Source organism: Schistocerca nitens, chromosome 3 (genome assembly GCF_023898315.1).
Source record: "Schistocerca nitens isolate TAMUIC-IGC-003100 chromosome 3, iqSchNite1.1, whole genome shotgun sequence".
In the NCBI taxonomy this organism is placed as follows: Eukaryota; Metazoa; Arthropoda; class Insecta; order Orthoptera; family Acrididae; genus Schistocerca; species Schistocerca nitens.
The window spans coordinates 648,361,993-648,386,439 of NC_064616.1; the positions used below are offsets into that span (position 1 = coordinate 648,361,993).

Genomic DNA, 24,447 nt, shown 5'->3' on the forward strand with positions numbered 1-24,447 from the left:
CCTTTGTGAGGCATTCTGCATACTGGGCAAGGGAGTTCTCATCACTGCAGATGTGTCTGCTGTGGGTTGCCAGACTGTATGGGAGGGATTTTTGGGTGTGGAATGGGTGGCAGCTGTCAAATCGCAGGTACTGTTGGTGATTGATGGGTTTGCTGTGGACTGAGGTGTGGATGGAGCCATCTGAGAGAAGGAGATCGACATCTAGAAAGATGGCACAATGGGTGGAGGGTTTGAGGAGGATCAGGTGAAGTGGATGGGAGAGAAGGTGTTGAGATTTTGGAGGAATGCGGATAGGGTAACAGCAATTAGGATAAGGTGTCCTGGCTTTGGGTCCAGATTATACAGATGTCATCAACAAACCTGAATCAGACCAGGGTTTGGGATTTTGGAAAGCTAGGAATGTTTCCTCTAGGTGGCCCATGAAGTTGGCATAGGAGGGTGCCATGCAGGTGGCCATGGCTGTGCCATGAATTCGCTTGTATACCTTCCCTTCAAAGGTGAAGTAGTTATGGGTTAGGATGTAGTTGGTTAGGTGTTAAAGGAATGAGGTGGTGGGTTTGGAATCTGCAGCGTGTTGGGAGAGGTAGTGTTCCATCACGGCAAGGCCATAAGCATGTGGGATATTGATGTTTTAAGGAGGTTGCATCTACAGCGATGAGTAGGGTCCTGGGAGGTAACGGTGTGGGGATGGTGGAGAGCTGGAGCAGGACGTGGTTGGTATTTTTAATGTGGGAGGCTAGGTTTTCGATAATTGGCTGCAGATGTTGGTCAACAAGGGCGAGATTCTTTCGATAGGGACACTATAACCAGCTACAGTGGGGCATCCAGGATTGTTAGGTTTGTGGATTTTGAGGAGCCATGTAGAAGGTGGATGTGTGGGTTGTTGTTGAGGTGAGTAGGGAGATGGATTCAGGGGAGAGGCTCTGGGAAGGGTGTAAGGATTTCAGCAGGGATTGGAAGTTATGTTGGACTACTGAGAAGGGCTCACTTTGGCAGAGTTTGTAGGTGGAGGTGTTGGACAACTGGCAGAGGCCCCCTGCTGGTGGTCACTTCGGTCCATCACAACAGTGGTGGAACCTTTGTTTGCCAGGAGGATGATCAGGTCAGGATACGTTTTTAGGTTTTGTAGGGCAGTCCTTTCTTCTGCTAAAGGGTTGTGCTTGTAGAGAGACCTGGAGAAGGGTGGTGATGCCAGGTTGGAAGTTAGGATTTCGTGAAAGGTGACCAGGGGTGGTTAGGTGGGAGGGTTACGGTTGGGTGGTGGTATGAATTTGGACAGGCAGGGTTTGATGTTATGATTGGATTGGCTTTGGTTGGAGGGGTTAGTGGCAAAGAAGTGTTTCCTCTGTAGAGAGCGGGAGAGAAGGTCTTTGGTTCAACCTAGGAGTAGGGCTGAATGTAAGGCCTTTGGATAGGACTGAAACTTCTCTGGGGCTGAAGATTTTGGTGGAGAGGTTAACAACAGTGTTCTGGGATTGTTTCAGTTCTAGATTGCATGGAGTGTTGGGAGGCGATTTTGGAGGATGTGGTAGGCTGAAAAGGTCAGCTAGGCAGTGTCTCGGGGCTGTGAAGGGTTGACAAAGAGGAACACTGGGAATAGGGTTGTGGTTGGATAGTGGTGCCCCAAGGCAGATCTAGAATTTCAGCAGGCTGGATAACTTGTGGAGGTGGTGTTTAGAATGTTCCTCTAGGTGTTGGAGTGTCAGGTTTTCAATTTGAGTGATGAGGTGTAGGTAGTGGGGATTGCATAGTTACAATATTTTGTGGAGGGAGTGAAGGAGTTTCAGGGGTGCCATGGACAGATGTCTTTGTAGTACCAGGTTTGTGAGGAAAAGGGACTGGTGGAATCTGAAAAGGTGGAGGTCGACTATCCCACGAAGTCCTACTTACAAAGTTTCAAGAATCAGCATTAAGTGAGGAATCTAGGAATAATATTGGGATATGTGCAGTCTAACTTGAAACCCTAGGTGAGGAACGGTGAGAGTTGAGGAGTAGGGTAAACTGTTTGTGGTTGAACCCAGCATCTCCCACAAATAGTCAAGTGAGATTGCTTCCTATGTATCACTCCTCCAGGGATCACGAAGACTATTTTTAACCAGTTACAGCACTCTCAGAAGCGTTAAACGATCATACAGGAAGAAGCCCTAATAACTGGTAGACTGGGAAATTCCCTCTGCCATGCTCTTCACAGCAGTTTGAGGAGTATATAGATTGTTGATTAGAATCGAAGGAGCAGTGTGGCCTTGTGGACTTCCATACATCTACATTTGTATTCCACAAGCCACCATATGGTGTGTGGCAGAGAGAAATTTGCTGTAGTTTCAGTTGGAGTAAACAGTGTAACGGTTGAAACAGTATATACGGATGCTACTTTCTGGGATGAGTGGCCTTTGTGCTTCAGGAATGGTTAATTGTTGCTTGCAAGCCTGGGAATTCCTGGACTGCTGAGAACATTTGATAATTTGAGAACTTACCTTAAAGGACCATCATGAAACAATTCATGGACTTCTTCATTTGTGAGATGTCAATAGATTTCTGCAAGAATTTGCGCTAATGTTTGTACATTCTGTGCTCACAGACCATAAGAAGCTGTCAGTATTGCACATTTTGAATTGAATGAATACTTCAGATTGCAACAGATGGACATCACTTTGAAGAAGATTCATTGTGTAACACACAAATTTCATAACATATTATGAAGTCATTCGTTAAGATAGTTGTGATTAAAAATTAGGTTTTTTGTTATGCGGATGTAATTCTAGTGTAACAATGTTACATTGTTACAATTCATGAAAGAAAAGATGACTGAACAATTCCTGGTGCTGCTACACGCTGGGACTTACTCTCAAGGTCTTTCCCCTTTTTCTTTCCTGTTGCTGTATCCATACATTAATAAATAGGTACAAAATTCCCTTGAACATAAACTGTTTTAGTCTCCACATCACAAAATTTTATAGCCGTGTTAAACGTGTTCATTGTGTTTTATTTGTCATTCACCTGTGCTGGGTAAATTGCCATTTCCAAACAGCCTCCTTAAGACTAAAGTCATAGTGCCACATATTTCCATCCCATATTAAACTGAAAATTATGCAGCTTTAAACTTTGTGGCCATGGAGCCCCAATAAAAGATTACCATTCCTGTTCTGCATTCTGCTTGATGTCATAAAAGTCAGAGAGAGGAGAAATGTCTTCAAAGAAGATATAGTGTGACAGTGCTGTAGAGGAATAAATATCTTCATATAATTGAACAAGAAAGGCATTCATTAATGAGTAAATAGGTAAGTATGTAGGTATTCTTCCTGCAGAACATTGTATTTAATCAACACCAAATTCCAAGTAAATGGAATGGCAATGATACTGTTGGTCCCAAGTATACATCTTAAGATGGGTAAAGTAATGGCACTGCAGTTATTTGCTTTTTAAATTCCCTCCTCAATGTAAAACTTATAGACCTACATGTAGACAAATGCAGACTTGATGTTGAGTTGTTGAACACCTGAAGTGCCAAAATTAATGATAGTAAAGGTGAACATTCCAGATATGGTTTGGTTAAATTCTTTCACGTAGTAGTAAGACAGTAACCAAGTTTGTTTCACTGCCACCTTCTAGTAAAAACTGGATGTTCACTTGTATGTTTAGAGGCATGCCACTCAGGGTAGTCATCAGCTAAGGCAGCCCACACATTGATCCTTAACTATGGCAGATATCTATCTTGGATGCTATATTTTTTTCCATATGAAGAGACTTGTTGCCTAGCATTTTAAAACAGGTCCTATATTTCACAGTTTTTCGTATGACATAATTTGTTCTATTATTCCAAGCAAACATTGTATTCAGCAATAAAAATCAAATTATTAATAATGAGTTACAAAAAATTAAATTAATGGAAACAGAGTGTATTAGAAAAGATTATTAACAAATTGATCAAATTGAAAGAAGATTAAAGGTAATAGGAAAGGTTAGAGAGGAGCTGTAGATTCCTGCTATCGAAGTCCAGCAGTGGGGAGTACCCTGGAAAGACATCTAGCCATGTGCCTACTGCTGGTTCTTATTGTTACTAGGCTATGTGCCAATATCTGCTGTATAGGTTTTACGTGACTGTAGGTACAATAACCTGTCACAACTTATATTCTAAGTGATTTGGCCAGTGAAGTTATCATCATTTGGTTTTTTGTCCCCCCTCCCCCGGAGCTAGTTCGCCACCCTCCCTCGAAGTGTCTATCCTGTTGATAGTTTTCTGTGTCCTGGATATCATGTCAGGTCTTTTGTGTCATTTGCTTACATGTTGAAGGTGCAGGGCCTTTGAGATAGAGCTTGCTATGCTGTTGATGTATTTATATGCTGTTTTGTCTCTAATTGCATTGTACAAGTCCTCTTGTGTGTGTCTTGGTCGTCTAGCCCATGTGAGGAATGTACAGTGTATTACAACATGCTCCAGGGAATCTCTCTACACAAGTACGTTCTTCCCTTTCACCGAGATGCATGTGGTGTAAATGCATTAGGGAAGGGCTATGTCCAGTCAGGAAGTGGACCATCCCTCTGCGTTCCCTGATGTTGGAAAATAAGGTATAAACTCTCCAGCCCTTATCACTGCTATGCTATTCCTGTTGCTAGCCACCTCTTTAAGTGGTGTTTGTCTCTATTTCTTCCTCTGTTATGGTAATTATCTTGTCAAGTCTTCCCATCTTGAAACAATATGCTGTGGCCCAATTTCCAAGGGCGTAGTCTATTGGGTAGATTCCGAATACCACACACGGAGCTTAAAGTGGTGTGGTCCAGTCCTGAATAGCATGAGCAGCACACTTCTTTGCGATTGACTAACAGCTGTTCTGTTAGTAACAAAATGCAGATTGTGTGCCCATACTGACTGCAAAGCAATGATTAACTCAGAGATCGTGCAGTGGTATGTACAAAGTGTGACCATTGGTAATCTTAAGTGTTAATTGTTTACTGGCTAGTTGGTGTAATAGTCACTCAGCCTTGTCAGAAACTTTCGTTTGTGGTTATGAAATTTTAGTCATTCATCAGTGTGTATGCCAAGGTTGCTGTATTAACGCTATGGAAGTGTTACATAATTGGATCATGGGATTTCTTTGTAGTTTGCCTTTTAAGATTGTGGAGACTGTTTCGTTGGCTGCTATGTTTAGTTTATTGTTTTTACACCAGTTGTTTGTCTGTTTTAAAATGTTGTTTGATTTATGTGCTAGATTTGCTCTCAAGTTGGCTGCTACTATAATCAGTAAATTTTCTGCGTATGCAGTGGCCCCAGTGGTGTGTTCACTTTGCTTTACCAGTTGTAGTAGTGATTCAGAGGCAATGTCCCACAAAATTGACCCACCTGTGACTATCCATGTAGAAATTTTCTTCACAACCGTGCGATCTCCCGCACACCACTTTACTGTTCTGTCTTTGCAGTAGTTAAGGAGACTTAATGTATAACATTGAAGGTACCTGAAAATCTCTAAGGCGTGTAAACATTACAGGCCACCATTGATCATCAAATGCACCTGTGGTGTCTGTTAGGATTGCCATAATGTATTTATGTACTGAATCTCGAAGTAAGTGAAGAGCGCAGTTGATTGCATCATCTGTTGGTTTATTTATTTTAAAGCCATATTGATGTTGACTTAGGCCCCTGTGTTGCCTGTAGGTGATTGCACAGGAGCTGTTCCTGGACCTTAGCTAGTACATTTAGTAGACATATTGGTCTATATTGTCTGGCTACAGATTTTGGGTGAAATAGTATGTTCTACAATTCCTTTTGAATGTTGCTTCATCTGTGAAGAAACCAAAACTGAAACAGAAGTATACTGGTGAAAACACCACTCAAAGTTTACAGATTTTGAGTAATTGTTTGTTCAAGAGCCTGTTTACACTGAAGGGAACAGGGGCACATAGACAGCCCATTAAGTCCCTACTACATAGTACTATGACTTGCTGTTAATTCGGCAGACAGTTTTCTTGTATTATTTAATGGATTATTGACAACAGGCTGTGTGATACCCTTCTCCAGTCAGGTATAAGTGTAATAAGGCACATTTTCACAGTTTATAATATTAGAGACCCTGCCTTTGCCTGTAAGTTGCCTGTAAACAATAGCAAATTGATGTGTCCAGTAGTCTGGTGCACATGGAGTAATCTGAGCTCCTAAGTTGACAAGGATACTCGTTATTGGGAATAACGTAACATTGGAAACTTAGAAACTTCAGCATGTAGCATAATTAGGCTACTGTGACACTACTGTCTGTCATCATTTAAGAGATGAGATAACACTTGGTAAGTAACTGCCCAGTTCTTTAGTGAGTTACAAGAAGTGATAACACTTGCAAGTAACCACAGTTGTTTAAGAGCATTACAAGAAGAAATAACACATGCCTAGTACCCACAGTTCTTTAGGGAGTTAAAAGAAGAGAGAGCACTTGGCAGATAACTCTGTTGGAATTCTGAAACCCTGGCTGGTGTCTGGATAGGTGTTGGAACTGCTACTGTGTGGATGCTGCTGCAACCTGTGCTCATGATGAGCGTGTGCTCTGACTGATGAGCTGCTTGGTGCGGTGGGCGTTAAGCCTGAAGTGTACACTGAACGATTGCTTGTGCTCTAGTGGATGGAGTGTGGCAGCCTGCTGGTTACAGATGTACATCAGGTTGCCTAAGCATTTGGCAAATGGCTGTACACACTGCTCCCCTTCCTCCTCACATAAAGATGATGGACCCATCTTGATAATAGCTGAATATCCTGGACAGATGTTCGATGATTCAGCTGATGTCAGTGTGGAATGGGTCTTCAGTACTCTTCCGTGCATTTACGGCCATGTCTGTAAATCCCACCTGCCTGATTGTGAAACATGGGTAACCAACTACTGTTGAATGTCCACATGCCACTGCACTACAGCACAGTGCAGGTTGTAAGCACCCAAAACAACCAAAAAATGATTATTATTTAATGTAAGGGAGGTTGTTATAATATGTCTGGATGCTACTCAATTGCTTAAGCTTGGGGCATCATCATTTGACTGCAACTTCAACCAGATTCAGGGAGTTTCCATTCAGTATCGAATGAAGCTTATGTTTACAATGGGACCCAGAATTGTACATTCTTTTCTGTGTATGTAACTGGTAAAAGAAATATTTTTTCTATCTCTGTGTGTGTAACATTAATAAATCGTACTGAGGTAAGCAACCTTTTCTCAAACTGTGTACAAGTATTTCTGACTCACCCTCTGCCCAATTTATTTGCTAACATTAATGTTGATGCTTTGGATGTGTTTTGTTGTTGAGTAACTTGAATAAAATATCTGTTTGGTATTGTAGTGGCAGCTACAGTAAATATTAATAATCACAACATAATGCATATGAGAAGGAGAAAATGCTGCCAGTTTAGTCTCATCAAATCTGCCTTAGCCAGAGCAGATGAGAGAATTCAGTTTAATGGGACAAACTGGGAAAGTGTAATGCTTTGCAAAGTGAGACCACACAGATTGCTGAAAAACTTTTTCCATTGTCATGATTTGTGTAGTCCTTTTCATGTCAGAGACCTCTTCCTCAGTTCTCTCTTTATGGCTAGAAAATGTTACAAACAGCCAGCTGTGTAATGGTGATAAAAGTAACCTTCTCTCTCTCTCTCTCTCTCTCTCTCTCTCTCTCTGTCTCTCTCCAATGGTGAAAGGGACTTTGTGACTTGGGTATATTGTACACTCTGTCAACATGCCTCAAATGGTCATTTCAAGCTTAGACTAAGTGTCCATAGTCATTCCGTAATGAGAAGGATTGTGAGCAAGGGAATCAGTCCGTCCATTAAATTGGCATACACTACAGCTACATCATTTGAGAACTGAATGTCTGTTGTGACACACACAGCCTTTGAAGACCTGCCCAGAGTGGTTGCCAGTGATAAACGCAAGCTGCTGAATGCACAACCCACAAGATATATTCCATCCAGCATAGAATGCAACAGAACTGTACATTGTCTTTCTGGAGGCAGCTGGGAGGGTTGTGTTGGTGAGACAGTTCACAACCATCTCCGCATGATCAAGCTGGACTTTCTGTGGTGCATGAAGAATGTGGACAAGGGAGCACCTGGAGAAAAACGTGTATCAGTGGTGTTGCATTCTGTTCACCGACTAGTATAGGACTGGCTGACTCCTGGCGATTATCATAGAAGGTACCAATTCATTTCTCAGTTGTGCAGTCCTATGAGAGCAGGTACCGGGATCAATCATGTTTTTGGCCTGTATCACGTACAGGAGTCGGACACCTCTCATCAGCATTGTCGCAGAAAAAGCTGAGTAGCACTGTGGTGTAGTGGTTATGATAGTGAACTGTTGCATGGAGGGTCGTGAGTTCAAAACTTACTTGGACTGTACAATTTAAATTTCTATATTTGGTTTGAGTACATTCTAGAAGTATCCACAAATGTCAAGAATCATTCTACTGGAATGTTCTGTAGCTGTGTGTGCTCCGGCCGGAGGCAGTTCGCTCCCCGTCTTGTATGTGCAAGTGCTGAATAAACCTTTGTTAAGTGAAGTTAGTGTTAGTCATTCATCTAATTACACCTTCTTCTATGCGATATTATTCTGGTGGAGACGCCGGGTATTGGAACTTGTGATAACGCACATTATCGACGACACAGTGGCTCCCATCAAGCCACAACAAGAGCCACTGTTAACGTGGCAAGAAACCAGAGTTCGAGCCATATTCAGCAGATCGCAATCTATCGGAGACAGAAGAAGAAGACATTACAATGACAGCAACTGTTTGTCACCACATGAGAGATCCTTCCAGGTTCTCTGGTGATTATGGCAAAGATCCAAACAAGTGGCTGAAGGTAAATGAGCATATAGCCAAATTTAATGGGATGAAACCGTGTGTTTGGCTAACGTATTTTTCTACTTGGAGGGCACTGCCAAGCAATGGTATGAGAACAACGAGAAGTAGTTCACAACCTGGGAAATATTCCAGGCGGAACTGCACAAGTATTTCGGTGACACACGACGACAGAAGTGCAAGGCTAAAGATAAATTAAAGTGCAGGGCACAGCGTACAGAAGAAACAACAGCATCCTACATTCAAGAGGTCTTGGGGCTGTGTAAAATAGTGGATCCTACAATGAAGGAGGAAGACTACATTGCACATCTCATAAAGGGTGTTGCTGAGGACACGTATCAAGCCCTACTCCTGAAGGAAGTTTCGACAGCAGACAACTTCATAAAATGGTGCCAGCATATCGAGACAGTGCATCAGCAAAGAATTACACGCAAGAAGTTTGAATGGCTTCCAAACGTTGTATCGATGTGTGTGATGGAGGCAGCGACTGATTTCACAAGTGTTCATCAGATAGCGAGAGAGGAAGTTCAGAAGGCACCTGGATTGCACGGCGAGCAAAAAACCGAGATGCTTCAAGAGGTCATAAGGGAGGAAGTGGAACAGACATTGAACACAGTCTCTCATCTTTCATTTCCCTTTAAAATGGTGAAAAAGTCAAAACCCAGATGGAGTTACGTTCCTACAATGCCGCATGAGGAACCTGCTTGGGCACCAAGGAAGACTGACATTTGGGGGACCCAGGATAACCAACCAGTATGTTTCCACTGCGGACGCCTGGGACATGGGGTGCGCTATTGTCGAGAAAGGTGGCGGATATTTGATGACGCCCACACCAAGAAGACAACAGGCCGATCTTAGCCAAAGCCAACTCCAGGGCGACGAAGAGGAACAAGATGATGTGGGTGCAGGATGACCTAGGTCACCATCGCTGCAAGCTAGCCGCTGGAGAGGATGCTCCCCAACACTCCGATCAAGGTCTCCATTGACATTTAGAAGCTCCAGCCGATCACCTAGCTGCTGCAACCTGGAAATCGATATCCTCATGGATGGCCGACCAGCCCGAGCACTTGTGGACTCTGGAGTATCATATTCAGTCATTTCGGAGAAGTACCATCACCAGTTGCAGAAAACCGTATTCTTTGGCAACAAAATGTTTCTGCTGAAGGTGGCTAATGGGAAATATGTAAAACCTGCAGGAAGATGTCATTCGTGTGGGTATAAGTGGCCAGACACAACCCTTAGAATTCATCGTCTTACAAGAGAGTAGTCGTGACGTCCTTTTTGGATGGGACTTTTTGAAAGCTTCTCAGGCAATTATAGATTGTGGTCGCTCGAAGATTATGCTATACGAGATGAGATACTGTGGACAGGAAGATGCGCATCCGAGTGTGTGGAGACTGTATGTGCTGGATGAAGTGATCATTCCAGCAGTCAGTGCTAGAAAGGTAACTGTCACGTGTCATGCCATGCATCAACCCTTGGATCTCGTTCAGGAATGTAAAAGAAGCATACCACTGAAGAATAACTTGGTCATCCCAGCCTCTGTTGTCTCGTTTAAGAACGGATTCGGTGAATTGCAGATAGTTAACTGTTGCCAAGAACCGCAGATCCTTCCAAGACACATGTGCGTAGCAAACGCTAAACCATTAATTGAAGAATAGCTGAGCATCATAGAAACCTCTCATGACAAGTCTGTGGGCAAAATTAGCGCTACCACTATGAGATAAGATCTTCTAGCTCAACCATCTCCAGATCTCACTAAGGAACAACAGAACAAGCTACTTGCCATTCTTAAAGAGTTCTCTGAATGTTTCAATCCACAGGTGAAGAGCAAATTAGGCAAATCGAGGGTGAAGCACCGGATTAGCACTGGAGACCATCAACCAATAAGCCAGAGAGCATACCGTATGTCAGCAATGGCATGTTGAATAATTCTCGACAAGGTACAGAAAATGAAGAAGAATGACACCATTCAGCCTTCGCAGAGCCCATGGTCGTCACCAGTGGTCCTCGCCAGGAAGAAGGATGGCAGCTAGCGCTTTCCTGTTGATTACAGGAAGCTTAATAAGATAACTAAAAAGGATGTTTACCATCTTCCACGAATTGACAATACACTAGATTGTCTGAAGGGGGCTAAGTGTTTCTCAACCATGGACATGTACTCAGGATACTGGCAAATTGAAGTAGATGATGCTGATCGTGAGAAAACTGCATTTCATCGCCCCTGAGGGCCTGTATGAGTTTAAGGTAATGCTGTTTGGTTTGTGTAATGCACCAGCAACTTTTGAATGGATGATGGAATGGAATTGATTGAATGGATGACATTATAGTGTTCTCAGACACATTTGCTGAATGTATAAAAAGACTGAGGGCTGTTCTTAAGTGTCTCCAACAAGGCGGACTGAAGCTTAATCCAAGAAAGTGTCTCTTTGGAGCAAAAGAAATGAAAATACTTGGGCACCTTGTGTCAAACGAAGGTGCGCAGCCAGACCCAGAAAAGGTGAGAGCTATAACGGAATTTCCTATTCCTAAAAGTATTAGAGATGTGAGAAGCTTCCTTGGATTATGTTCTTATCACCTTCGTTTTATCAGAGACTTTTGTATCGAAGCCAGGCCACTCCAAGAGTTGTTAAAAGCTGATGCTAAATTTATCTGTGGTGGTGCTCAACAAGATTCTTTCGATGTGCTGTGAAAAGCTGTAACGACTGACCCTGTACTTCTTCAGTTTGCTGAGAGAGCACCTACAGAACTACACACAGATGCCAGTGGGTATGGGATCGGTGCTGTTCTGGTGCAAATTTCAGATGGAAAAGAGGTTATAGCCTATGCTTCTAGGACACTTACAAAAGCCAAGAGAAACTACTCAACTAAAGAAAGGGGGAATGTCTTGCTGTGCTCTGGGCCATGTGGAGATTTCGACAGTATCTCTCTGGAAGGCCATTCACAGTTGTTACAGACCATCATCCACTTTGTTGCCTGACAGGTCTCAAGGATCCAACAGGACGACTCACCAGGTGGGCACTACGTCTTCAAGAGTATAATATTACCATAGTGTACAGAAGTGGAAGAAAACACCAAGATGCCGACTGTCTCTCAAGAAACCCTGTGCAAGACCATAAAGACTTGGACAAAGATAGTGACTGTCTCGCTGCACTCCAGGATCTCTGTGCTGAGCAGGACGACGCCAAGATATCTCAAATTATACTTGCGTTAAATCGGTCAGAGGATGTGAAAGGACAATTGAAGGTAGTTAATGGATTACTTTGCGAGAAAAACTTTGATCCATTTGGAAAGAGGTGGCTACCAGTGATTCCTAAACACATGCGCTTAGATGTTCTACAGAAAATCCATGACACACCTGAGGCCGGACATTTAGGATTTATTAAGACGTATGATAGAATCTGCAAGAGATTTTTCTGGCTAGGTTTATTTACGAGTGTCCATCACTATATGTCGCACTGTTGAGAGTGCCAGAGGAGAAAGTCAGTTCCTCAGAAACCACCTTGCCAACTCATACCAATTCCACCAGCCGAAATGCCTTTCCAGCGTGTTGGGATTGACCACCTTGGATGATTTCCAACATCTGCTAGTGGCAATAGATGGATTATTGCTAGCACTGATTATCTGACACACTATGCTGTTACAAAAGCTGTGAAACCAGCTGAAGCATCCAAGGTAGCCAAATGCATCATCGAAGACACTGTATTAAAACACGGTGCCCCAAGGTCATTAATTACGGATCGAGGGAAAGTTTTTCGATCAAATCCTGTAACAGAGATAAACCGTCGGTGCAACATTACCTATTACATGACGACTGCCTACCATCCGCAAACTAACGGGCTTACTGAACGCCTTAAGACGTTGGCCGACATGCTATCAATGTTCGTCATTGTTGAGCAGAGCAACTAGGATGAGGTGCTACCTTTCGTGACGTTTGCCTACAACACCACCAAACAAGACACCACAGGATTTACGCCATTTTTCCTGGTGCATGGGCACGAGGCGATGACGATGATGGACACTGTTTCCGTTACATCCTGATGACGTGGACGATGACTACATCTGCCAGGTGTTAACGAGAGCTGAGGACCCTTGGCAGTTAGCTTGACTCCGCATGCTGCAGGCTCAAGAAAATGATTGATGAAGGTATGACGCGAGCCACCACCCTTTTGTCTACCAGCCTGGTGTCCTCGTCTGGATTTTCACTCGTGTTTGGAAGGTTGGTATCTCTGAGAACCTTGTCAGGTACTACTTTGGACCTTATAAGATTGTAAGACAATTGTCTGGTGTTACTTATGAAGTTGAAGATTTAGACCCTGACGCAAGACGATGAAAGATCAGAGATATAGTCCACGTCCTTCGAATGAAGCCATACAAGGATCCTGCACACAGGGTTAATTTGAAGCTCTAGCGACAGGCAGCAAGCTGAAAGGTGACGAAGAGTGTAGTGTCAAAAAGAAGTTCGAAGATAACCACCAGGGCGAGCATCAGTCATCGGGAGTCGGAGTATGCTGGACCGGTGACTCATTCCTGGACTAGGAGAACGTAACACTGAGATGCTGTTCTCTTAAGGAGGGAGCAGTGAGACAGAAGAAGCTGAGTAGCACTGTTGTGTAGTGGTTATGATACTGGACTGTTGCATGAAGGGTCGTGAGTTCAAAACTCACCTGGACTGTACAATTTTAATTTCTATATTCGGTTAGAGTACATTCTAGAAGTAGCCATAAATGTCAAGATCGTTGTACGGGAATGTTCTGTAGCTGTATATATACTGTAGGTGTTCTGGCCGGAAGCAGTTTGCTCTGAGCTCTTGTATATGTGCAAGTGCTGAGTAAACCTTTGTTAAGTGAGGTTAGTGTTCGTCATTCATCTAATTACACCTTCGTCTGCGTGACAATATCCAGAGCAATTTGAGAGTTCCTCATTATTGTGGTAGGATCCCCCGGCCTATTGTTTAGCCCTACAAGACAATATTTCATATGTGGGTGTGTTTTCTTCCATATAATTTATGCGCATATGGATTTCAGCAGATAAACATCTTCTTTCAAGTGACAAGAATCAACTAAATGCAATGGTCAGCTAAAAATGCTGATATGAAACTTATTGACCATAGTTGGGATCAGTTGCATCTTTACTACAGCGTTACCCGAGTCATCCTTACGTACTGTATAACATCAGGAGGGCCACTATCAAAGAATGGAATTGGTTGAAGCAACAATATGTTGACCACCTTGTGGACCACAAGCCAAGGGGATTCCAAGTATGTTACAGTGCACAGTTTCGAGCAATACAACATTGAGTGTTATTTTGATTACACAAATGAGCACTTTCGAACATTTTCCTTTATTTTGGTTATTGTTTTGTTTTTAATTTATGATAAAGTTTTTTCATTCCCTGCTACACTTGAATCTAATCCCCCACACATTTACAGACATGTAGGTGGCACAAAACATTTTTTTATTAGTTTAGCATATGCTTGTGTAACTTACCAACATGTACAGCGTTGCTTCTTGTGCTGTGAGAATCAGATGGGAGAGTGTATAATTAGGCATATGGCACCTATTAATGCAACAGATAGCAGGTAGGAAATATTGTTATCACGATTCTTCCAATACATGCTGAACGGAGATTGTCTCTCATATGCTGAAGGAAGTAACAGAATACTATACAATACTCCATATTCTCGACATCTAAGACCTGAAGAAAGTGCTTTCCACACTTGATATCTTATTACACAGCTGGTTGTTGCTTCCAAAGTTTCCTGTTCCTGAAACTGAAGGTGGCTGGGTTCTGCTGCTGCTCTAATGTGGGTAAATATTGACCTGTAGTTGTCATTATTCAGTCAGTTTTTGGGTCCAGAAAAGCACATACAGGTATATCTATTTGATATAAACCACCTTGTATGTATAACCAATAGCAATAAAAACATCTGTGTGTGCATCATGATGAGCATTCCTATTCAAATTTACTATTGTCTGCTGCAGTCTATAAGGGCATTGATAATACAACCACACCCACCAGATGCTTTGCTAGATTATTTCCATATCAATTCTTGGCTTGTGTTTGTGAACTTGGTACTAAATTACCACCTGCTGAACAAAGGCACATCCACTAGGGCAGAAGATGTGGACAGGCTATGACCGTTGGTTGTACAGGCAGTGCACATCATGTCCTTTGGACTAAAAACAGCTGAACCTCAATGTGTCAGAAGTACTAGGAGATGACACACTTTGGTACTTGCCCACATTTTTCTTTGCTAGTTATTTCAACTGCACTCTTATCCTCACTGCTGTATGCTGCCCACTGGTAAATAGTGATTGAGTTATATTATAGATGCTTTTTCCCAATATACACTTCTGTTTGTGAAAACGTAAAACATTGAGAAACAGTGGTCAGCAACATGCCACAATAGGAGGGCATGTAGAACAGCGAAATCATAATAAGTGATTTAAATGGCAGAGAGGTGGTGTACACGCAGTCTGAACAGTGCCTTTTTTTTGGTGATCAGGCGGGTCAGTGGCAGGCAACATTCACTCAATGCAGACCCATCATACAAAGTGGAAACATGTAACCAAGTGCCACAGTGCCTTCACCAACATCGTAGGGTGGAATATCAGCATGTGAGTGTGCTTGAATGGGGCAGATGATTTGTCTCTGGGAAGAGAGGCTTTCATTCTGTGACAGTGCGGCTCATAACAGGGCATGCTGCTTTTACAGTGTGGTGTATGTGGAGCCAGTGGAGAGAAGAGGGTCATACACAGTGCCAACAGGGTACCGAATGACACAATGTGACCACAGCAAGAGATGACTGCCATCTTGTCCGCTACACCGTGACAGACAGAATAGCTTCGTCCACAGTGTTGGAGCGATGTTAGAGCACTGCAACAGGTGCCAACAAGTCAGTGGCTCACACCACTTCTGTGAGCTGAACTGGTGGCACACATGCCATTGTGTCTGCTTTCATGGACCAGGGACACAATTGGGCAGCATAGCAGACAAATGGCAAGTGTGATGATTTGGGCTAACATTGCGATCTCACCTACCATGTCTTGAGGGCAATCTGAAGAGTTATCACCGCATCAGGGAGGTTTTACGGTCCTAGACACTACCCCTCCTGCAGGTTGTTCCACTTGCCATATTTCAGCAGGACAACACCCAGAAACTTGTAGCAAGGAATGTGCAAGCATTCTTCGAAGAATGACAGGTACCACTGCTTCCCTGACCAGCCCATTCCCGACATGGCACCCATCGAACATGGCTGGGATATGCTCAGTCACCAGTTTGTTCATTCAGGTCCTCCTGCAGCCATAGTTGATGCTTTATGAACACGCCTACAAACCGCGTGGTAGAGTATTTCCCGGCAGCATATTCAGGCACACTTTGATTCCACGCCACAGTCTCTGGCAGCTCCAATTGCAGCATATTGTGGTGCTACCCCATACTGAATGTCCGTAGTCGCAGTGCATGTACATGTCGGTAATGCAAATCATTTGTGTCGTGTCATGTCCATAATCAGTGGAGTTGTGTCAGTGATCACATCTCTCAGGCTTAGTGTTTAACTTTTTTCCGAACAGTAGTGTAGCTATTATGTTGTCATTTTGGTCCATCATGTGTAAATGCAGTAGGAAACACCTCATATGCTGACAAATTATGCCAGCAATAAATTGCACACAAAAATTCAAAGAGATTTTGGTCATACGTAAAGTACTCCAGCGGTAAGACACAATCAGTACCTCCACTGCACCATACCGATGGTAATGTCAAAGGTGACAGTGCCACTAAAGCCTGGTTACTAAACAAAGTTTTCTGAAATACCTTCATCAAAGAAGATGAAGTAAATATTCCAGAATAATTCAGGTTGAGAACAGCTGCTGAGATGTATAACTTGGAAGTAGGTACATACCTATGGTGCAGCAAAACAGCTTAAATCACTTAATAAAAGTATGTCTTCCAATCCAGATTGTATACCAAGTAGGTTTCTTTCAGATACGCTGACACAGTAACTCCATACTTACCAACTGCTCACTTAACCGAAGATCTGCACCTAAAGACTGGAAAGTTGCACAGCTGATACCAATACTGAAGAAAGGAAATTGGAGTAATTTGATGAATTACAAAGCTGATGCGAGTTTGCAGTAGGATTTTTTATGTTCAAACATTATTAATTACCTAGAAGAAAATAGCCTATTGACAAGTTGTCAGCATAGATTCAGAAATTGTTATTCTTGTGAAACACAACTATGTTTTTATTCACATGAAGTAATGAGTGCTATCGACCAGCAGTCTCGAATTGATTGTATGTTTAAAAATTTTCAGAAGACTTTTGACATTGTTCCCCACAAGCAGATTTCAATCAGTTTGCGTGCCTCTGGAGTGTTGTCTCAGTTGACTAGATTTCTGACTTCTTATCAGAAAGCTCACAGTTCATAGTAATCAACAGAAAATCATCAAGTAAATCAAAGTGATATCTGGCATTCCCCAAAGAAATGTTGTATGTCCTCTGCTGTTCCTTGTCTATATAAGCAATTCAGGAAACAATCTGAGCAGCTCCCATAGTTGGTGTTGTCATTTACCATCTAGTAAAGTCTGTAGAAGATCAGAATCAATTACAAAATAATTTAGACAAAATATCTGTATGGTGCTATAAGCAGCACTTGACTGTAAGGAAGGAAAGTGTGTGCAGCCCCCACGGCAGCATTCTGTGTTGTTCAACTTCAGTAACCACACACAGCTTATCTGCATGCATCTCGATGTCCACTGGTGGGGATACTATAGCAGCCTTGCATAATGATTACTAGATCTTCACCTTTTTTTGGTGTTAGTGAAGCCACACTTGTGCATCACTTGGCTACTATGATTAGGCAACTAAGTCAGTCACCTGCATTGGCCTGACACAGCTGCAACATTTCTTGTGGTACTTTGTTGTGGTGGTTATTTTAAGTTGTGAATACTCGGAGAACCCAGTGGGTGGTGACCTTTGTCATGTGCAAAATTTTATGCAAGATACTGAAAACTTATCCATGACTTTTGTTCACTTCTTCCACTGTTGATTCAGTAGTAACATTATTGAGCACCAGGGCCTCCACTTACTTGTGATTATCAGTTCTTCCTGTAGAGATGGTCTGCCACTTGTTAGACTACATCGAAAGTGTCTGTGCCACCTAGTCAGTCATATGATGCTGCAGTGTTGCCGTCCAATTATCTCTCAGTATTCCACTTCATCAATGGGCAGCACCTCTTTTTCTGGTATAGAGGCACACTGTGGTACAGTGGCAGAGGATTTCAATCTTTACTAGGACTGCAGATAATTACCTGCAAAGAGACTGAAAATTAATTACATAACTTCATTGTTTTGAGGTTATCATGCAAACTGTAACTGTGCCTCATTCAAAGCCCATGCACATGATCTACAAATAGCATTATTACTAAATCTGCTGCGTTATCACTACCTTGAGCACAATAGTATGTTTTTGATTCGATCCAGAAATATTTGAGGAAGTATCATATGTCAGTGGATCTTTGTTCTTTTGTTTGGCCGTCCATCAGTTTTGTAGTTTTCACTGTCAGTATTCATTTTTGGTTGTGTTTGTCTTGTTACTGCCTGCAATGGTTCTATTGTGGTGACAATTTCACTGTCTACAAAAGCAGCATATATTGTATACTGGATGCACAGTGTCTGCATTGGAACAAGAAAGCCCTTTCCAACTGTGCACATATGCTCCCCGTAGAGCTCTCCACCTAGTACTGGATTAGCAGCATGCAGAGGGAAAACTGGTGACATTGCAAAGTATTTTCCCCTCTAACTAACTCGGGTTGTTGCAGCGATCCCCAAATCGAGATATTAAACACTCTTTATAAAATGGCATGTAGAAAGCCCTGTGCTTGTAAATGCTGTGGCCAGTACTTTGAATACAGACATCGAGAATCTACTCATGGCAATGATAGGATCCACTGCAGTCATTTCCAATTCAATTGTTCAAGAGTGTACTTACATCTACATCTACATTTATACTCCGCAATCCACCCAACGGTGTGTGGCAGAGGGCACTTCACGTGCCACTGTCATTACCTCCCTTTCCTGTTCCACTCGCGTATGGTTCGCGGGAAGAACGACTGCCGGAAAGCCTCCGTGTGCGCTCAAATCTCTCTAATTTTACATTCATGATCTCCTCGGGAGGTATAAGTAGGGGGAAGCAATATATTCGATACCTCATCCAGAAACGCACCCTCTTGAAACCTGGACAGCAAGCTACATCGCGATGCAGAGCGCCTCACTTGAAGAGTCTGCCACTTGAGTTTGCTAAACATCTCCGTAACGCTATCACGCTTACCAAATAACCCTGTGGCGAAACGCGCCGCTCTTCTTTGGATCTTCTCTATCTCCTCCGTCAGCCCGACCTGGTACGGATCCCACACTGATGAACAATACTCAAGTATAGGCCGAACGAGTGTTTTGTAAGCCACCTCCTTTGTTGATGGACTAAATTTTCTAAGGACTCCCCCAATGAATCTCAACCCGGCACCCGTCTTACCAACAATTAATTTTATATGATCGTTCCACTTCAAATCGTTCCGTACACATACTCTCAGATATTTTACAGAAGTAACTGCTACCAGTGTTCGTTCCGCTATCATATAATCATACAATAAAGGATCCTTCTTTCTAAGTATTCGCAATACATTACATTTGTCTATGTTAAGGGTCAATAAATTAACTGCAGCCACAGATTCAGTTGTGCTTTGGTAAGTTGTTCTCCTAAGCTTCTCTTTGTATTGTTTTCATCCTTGGTTCATTTATTTGCTTGATTTAATAACTTCTGCTATTCATTGTACTTGTATTGTAAAAAGACAAATAATTTCAGTGCACATACTGAAAATTTGTTCTATACACATTTTTTAGAGAATTTATTTGCATATTTATTCTTTTGAATGTTTATTTTTATGACTTACTTTAGACATGCTTCATATATTTTGATTGCATTATTTTTATTGTTCAATATTTCTAATTACTGCTGTTATTTATTTTTTATTTTTTATTATTATAGGCCATCATAACATTCATAAAGGCTCTAGACATCATGGCGATAAATATGAAAAATACAATAAATATAATGGTAAGTGCATGGAACATGGAACACATTTTTTAGGCTTTACTTAGGCTGTTTGTGTGTATAAAATGTCTTTGCCTTTCTATTACAACACTGCTTTTGTCCCTGTCCACCCTCCCACACTCTGCCACTCCTACCCTTCCCTCTCACACTTCAAGGGGCTCACAACTGTTTTGTGAGTATATGTGTGGTGAGCATGGGACCGCAAGCAATTGCAGTACTACTTCCTTTTCTGTTTTGCAATTTTATTCTACCGAGCGAGGTGGTACAGTGGTTCGCACACTGGATTCGCATTCGGGAGGATGATGGTTCAAACCTGAGTCCGGCCATCCTGATTTAGGTTTTCCATGATTTCCCTAAATTGCTTCAGGCACATGCCTTGATGGTCCCTTTGAAAGGACATGGCTGACTCCCATCCCAATCCTTCCCTAATCCGATGGGACCTATGACCTTGCTCTTTAGTCCCCTCCCCCCAAATCAACCAACCAATTCTATTCTCTGGCTATATCTTTCCTCTGACTTATTCTCAAGGACAGACTTCCTGCTGACAACCTAGATCGATCGTAGGATTTCATTTGTGGCTTTTCCTACATTGTTATTTGCACCAAATATTTTGGTTAACTTTATTTTGGCCCCACATCTGGATTTGATCTCCACCTTCACAAATACTTTACAGATTGTTCAAGCTGTGCGGGGAATGTGACCCAATACCAAGTATGGTAACCAGTCCACCGTATTTGCTCCCAGAAGCTGTATTTCCCTACCGTCAATGCCTTGTTTTAAATGCCTGCATTTAGTGCATATATCTCTCCGGTGTACATTTGACTCAATTTGTGGAGAGTGTGGTTGGTCACTTCATCAAAACTCGCCATGTGTGCTACCACTTGTCTGTGTCAGTTGTGTGAACAACCACCATACCCAATCATCAGAGTGTGCTAACCTACTCAACAAATGTAAAATCCAGCAACTGAAGGTCACAGATTATCTCTCATATTTTGAAGCCAGAAAAAAATGATTGATTGTATCCAGTGTCAATGATATTGACATTTGCCAGTGCTGTGGCCTGGTAGTTGGCAGTACATGGTGTATTTACTGTTTTAATGTGTACACCTGGTAGTTTTACCAATAAATTTGACTATGGGGTTCTTTCTTGGGAACCCTCTCCCTGGAAATCCGTAAATCAGAGGCCCAACCCCAACCAGTGGCTGAAGGAGCCAGGAACTGTGGTCTCATGGCTACCCACTCCTCTTCTTTCCTACACCCACAGTGGGTAAGCCCTCACAAGAATTTCAGCTATGGCCCTGGAGGTGCCAGATCCCCCCATACCGTTGGGAATTGGAACCGATGTTTGATGATGATCCACCCCCACCAGTACGACCTGTCCTGGCCGCTTGAAGCCTAACCAAAGCCTAACCAGGACACCCTCAACAGTATGATCCAATGGAACTGCAGTGACTATTACTGTCACCTGCCAGAACTACAGTGTCACCTGCCAGAACTACAGGAACCAATTTCCTTTTGTTCTGTGATATGTGTTGCTTTTCGAGAAACACACTTCACTCGTGACTACTCCTCAACTCTTCATTGTTACCTTGAAATCTGTCAGAACCATAGTGGGTCCAAAAGAGTGTCTGGTGGGGTATGTACATTGGTTCACACAGATGTCGTCAGTGAGTGGGATCCCCTCCATACCGTATTGGAAGTAGTAGCAGTACAGTTGTAAATGACCCTCACAATCAGCATTTGCAACATTTATCTGTGCCCATATAGGGTACATACATAACTTATGACCACCTTAATCCAAAAACTCGCCCAATTTTTCTCCTACTTTGGGATTTCAGTGCGCACCACCCACTGTGAGGAAGTACTACTTCATGTGGTTGGCCGCCTTTGATTGACCACCTTAGTTATGATCTTGATCTGTGTCTTCTTAGTGGGCAGTACTTTCACCCACTTCAGAGGTGGCTATGCACTGTATCAGCTGTAGCCCCTATGATCTCTTCCTCCCATCTTGTGGCTTTACTACAAGGACCACTACACAACGATCTTTGTGACAGTGACCACTTTTCATTGATCCTGTCTATCTCTTATCACCGCCCAACACACCAATGATCACTTTGGGCTCTTTGGAGAGCCAGTTGGCAGTTCTGTACCTGTGTTGTCACCTTTGCGCCCTCTGTCAGATTGCATCAACAAGATTGTGCGAGTCGGTCACCAGTGAGATCACCCATGCCTCTGGAATTGCTATTTCCCTTCCTACAGTGCCACCTCCACCACTGGCTCATGTCATGGCAGACAAAACACTTTGCAAGCGTTATTCATGATTGTCAGAGAATCTTGTAATGTTTCAAGTGACATCGTTCATAGTGGCTTTGTGCTAATGCTCACCATCTGATTAAACGCAGTAGGACTGAATGCTTGGAGCACTCGATTCCGCCGGCCGGAGTGGCGGTTCTAGGCTCTACAGTCTGGAACCGCACGACTGCTATGGTCGCAGGTTCGAATCCTGCCTCGGGCATGGATGTGTGTGATGTCCTTAGGTTAGTTAGGTTTAAGTAGTTCTAAGTTCTAGGGGACTGATAACCTCAGAAGTTGCGTCCCATAGTGCTCAGAGCCATTTGAACCACTAGATTCCTTTCTTGGGAACATATACCTCTTCGCCTCAGAGGTTGTCCAATCTCTGTAGTCCTGTGGACCACCCAAGATCAATGACTGTTTTGGTTGCTTCTTTCATTGTGATATTTGTACTAATGCGTCAGATCTTGCTGAACACCCTGCAACCCACTTTGTGACAGCTACAGCACCTATTTCTTAGCTGTCTTATCTTTCAAATGAGCAAATGACAAGTAAGGGACATCTCCCTTTATGAACCTTTTACTGACAGGAAACTAAAGGCTGTTGACTCATCACATACCACCACCTCAGGCCCCTATTCAATTCATAATCCAATGATACAACATCAGAATGTTATTCAAAGATTCTACTCAGGATCTTCAATTGTATTTGGTTAGAATGTGTTTTCTGTTTGTAATGATGAGATATCATCATCCAAATCCATAACCAGTCAAAAGTCAATGTCCATTGACAGCTACCACTCAGTTAACCTCGCCAACATGTGCTGCAAACTGCTTGAAAGGATGGAGGCCTGACAATTGTGCTGGGTTCTTGAATCACCGGTTGTTTTGTCCCTCCATTATCATGGTTTCGAGGAGGGATGTTCCAGAATCAGTCATCTATTTGGGTTGGAAATAACGATCTGGCAAGTCTATCCTAAATGCGACCACCTCATTACAGTCTTAGGGCACGTAACACAGTTTGGTGCAATCACATTTTACTTGACATCAATGGCTGGGGCTTTTGAGGCTCCATATCAATTTTTATTCACGAGTTTTTATCTCACCAGTTGTTTTTGGTTAAAGTTGATATATCACTCAGCTCCACTAAAGTCCAAGAGAACGGTGTCCCATAGGGCCCTGTGTTGCCACTCTTTTCCTCGTTACCATTGACAGGTTAGTGACCTCTTTTGGACCACTGGTCATCCTTGTGTTGTATGTCGACGACTTTCACATTTGTTCAGCTCCCAATCTGTAACCTCGGTTGAACATTAGCTCTGAGGTGCATTTTGGCTTGGATACTTCCCCATTGCTGCCATATATCTTGTGCGAAAACATATGTCATGTATTTCACGGTATTGGTTGACCACAGTATTATCGCACCTGGGAGTGAGGGAGCTTTGGTCAGCTTACCGTGAGGGAGCAGGTAATTGAATTTGATAGTATATGCACAGCTGACCTGACTGGAACTGAAAGAAGCATTGACATTGTGATAAGCTTTACTTAATCACTATTTTACTTGTTTACTGTAATATCACTGCATGTTTCCAATAAAGGTAAAGTGCAGTAATATTGTGATTGAGTAGTACATACAGACCCAGAACTCTAATTGGGCACCCAGTACTTGGACATTGTTGCAAAGTCCAGATTTTTAGGATTCCCCTTTGATAAAAAAAAATGACATAGCTGTTCTGTATTTGTAAACTAAAGATAGCTGCATGTGAAAGCTTAACACTATCTGCTTCCTTGCCCACACCTCTTAGGGTGAGGATTGTGCTACTTTCCTCCATATTTACTGGCCCCTGATCTCATCCTGACTGGACTGTGGTAATTAGGTTTATGACTCAGTGGTATCTTCAGCTTTAAAAATGTTGGATTCAGTCCATCATCTGGCGACTGATACCTTCTGGACGAGTCCAGTAGACAGTCTCATCACTGAAGCAGGGATTTTCCCTCTTCATTTCAGATGGTACCAGCTCATACTGACTGTTGCAATTGCCATCTGAAAATTTCCTAATCATCCAACTTACCAAATTCTTTTCACATAGAACGGACATTGACCTACAGAAACCCGCCCTCCGGTGGTAATGCCACTTTGACTGCACATCCTCCCGTGTTTTCCTGCAAGCACCCCCCCCCCCCCAAATCCTTGCCCTTGTTTAGTACTCAAACCACAAATTATG

The 24,447-nt window shown here is 42.7% G+C and overlaps 1 protein-coding gene across 2 annotated transcripts in view; it reads left to right on the forward strand.

Annotated features, from left to right (window-relative positions):
• Positions 1-24,447, forward strand: part of LOC126248605 (segment polarity protein dishevelled homolog DVL-3) — a 130,338-nt gene that overhangs the window by 19,072 nt on the left and 86,819 nt on the right. For both annotated transcript variants that reach the window (XM_049949743.1, XM_049949742.1), the window contains exon 5: positions 19,869-19,937. In XM_049949743.1, the coding sequence (XP_049805700.1) occupies positions 19,869-19,937 (69 nt within the window). The remainder of the gene's footprint in view (positions 1-19,868; positions 19,938-24,447) is intronic.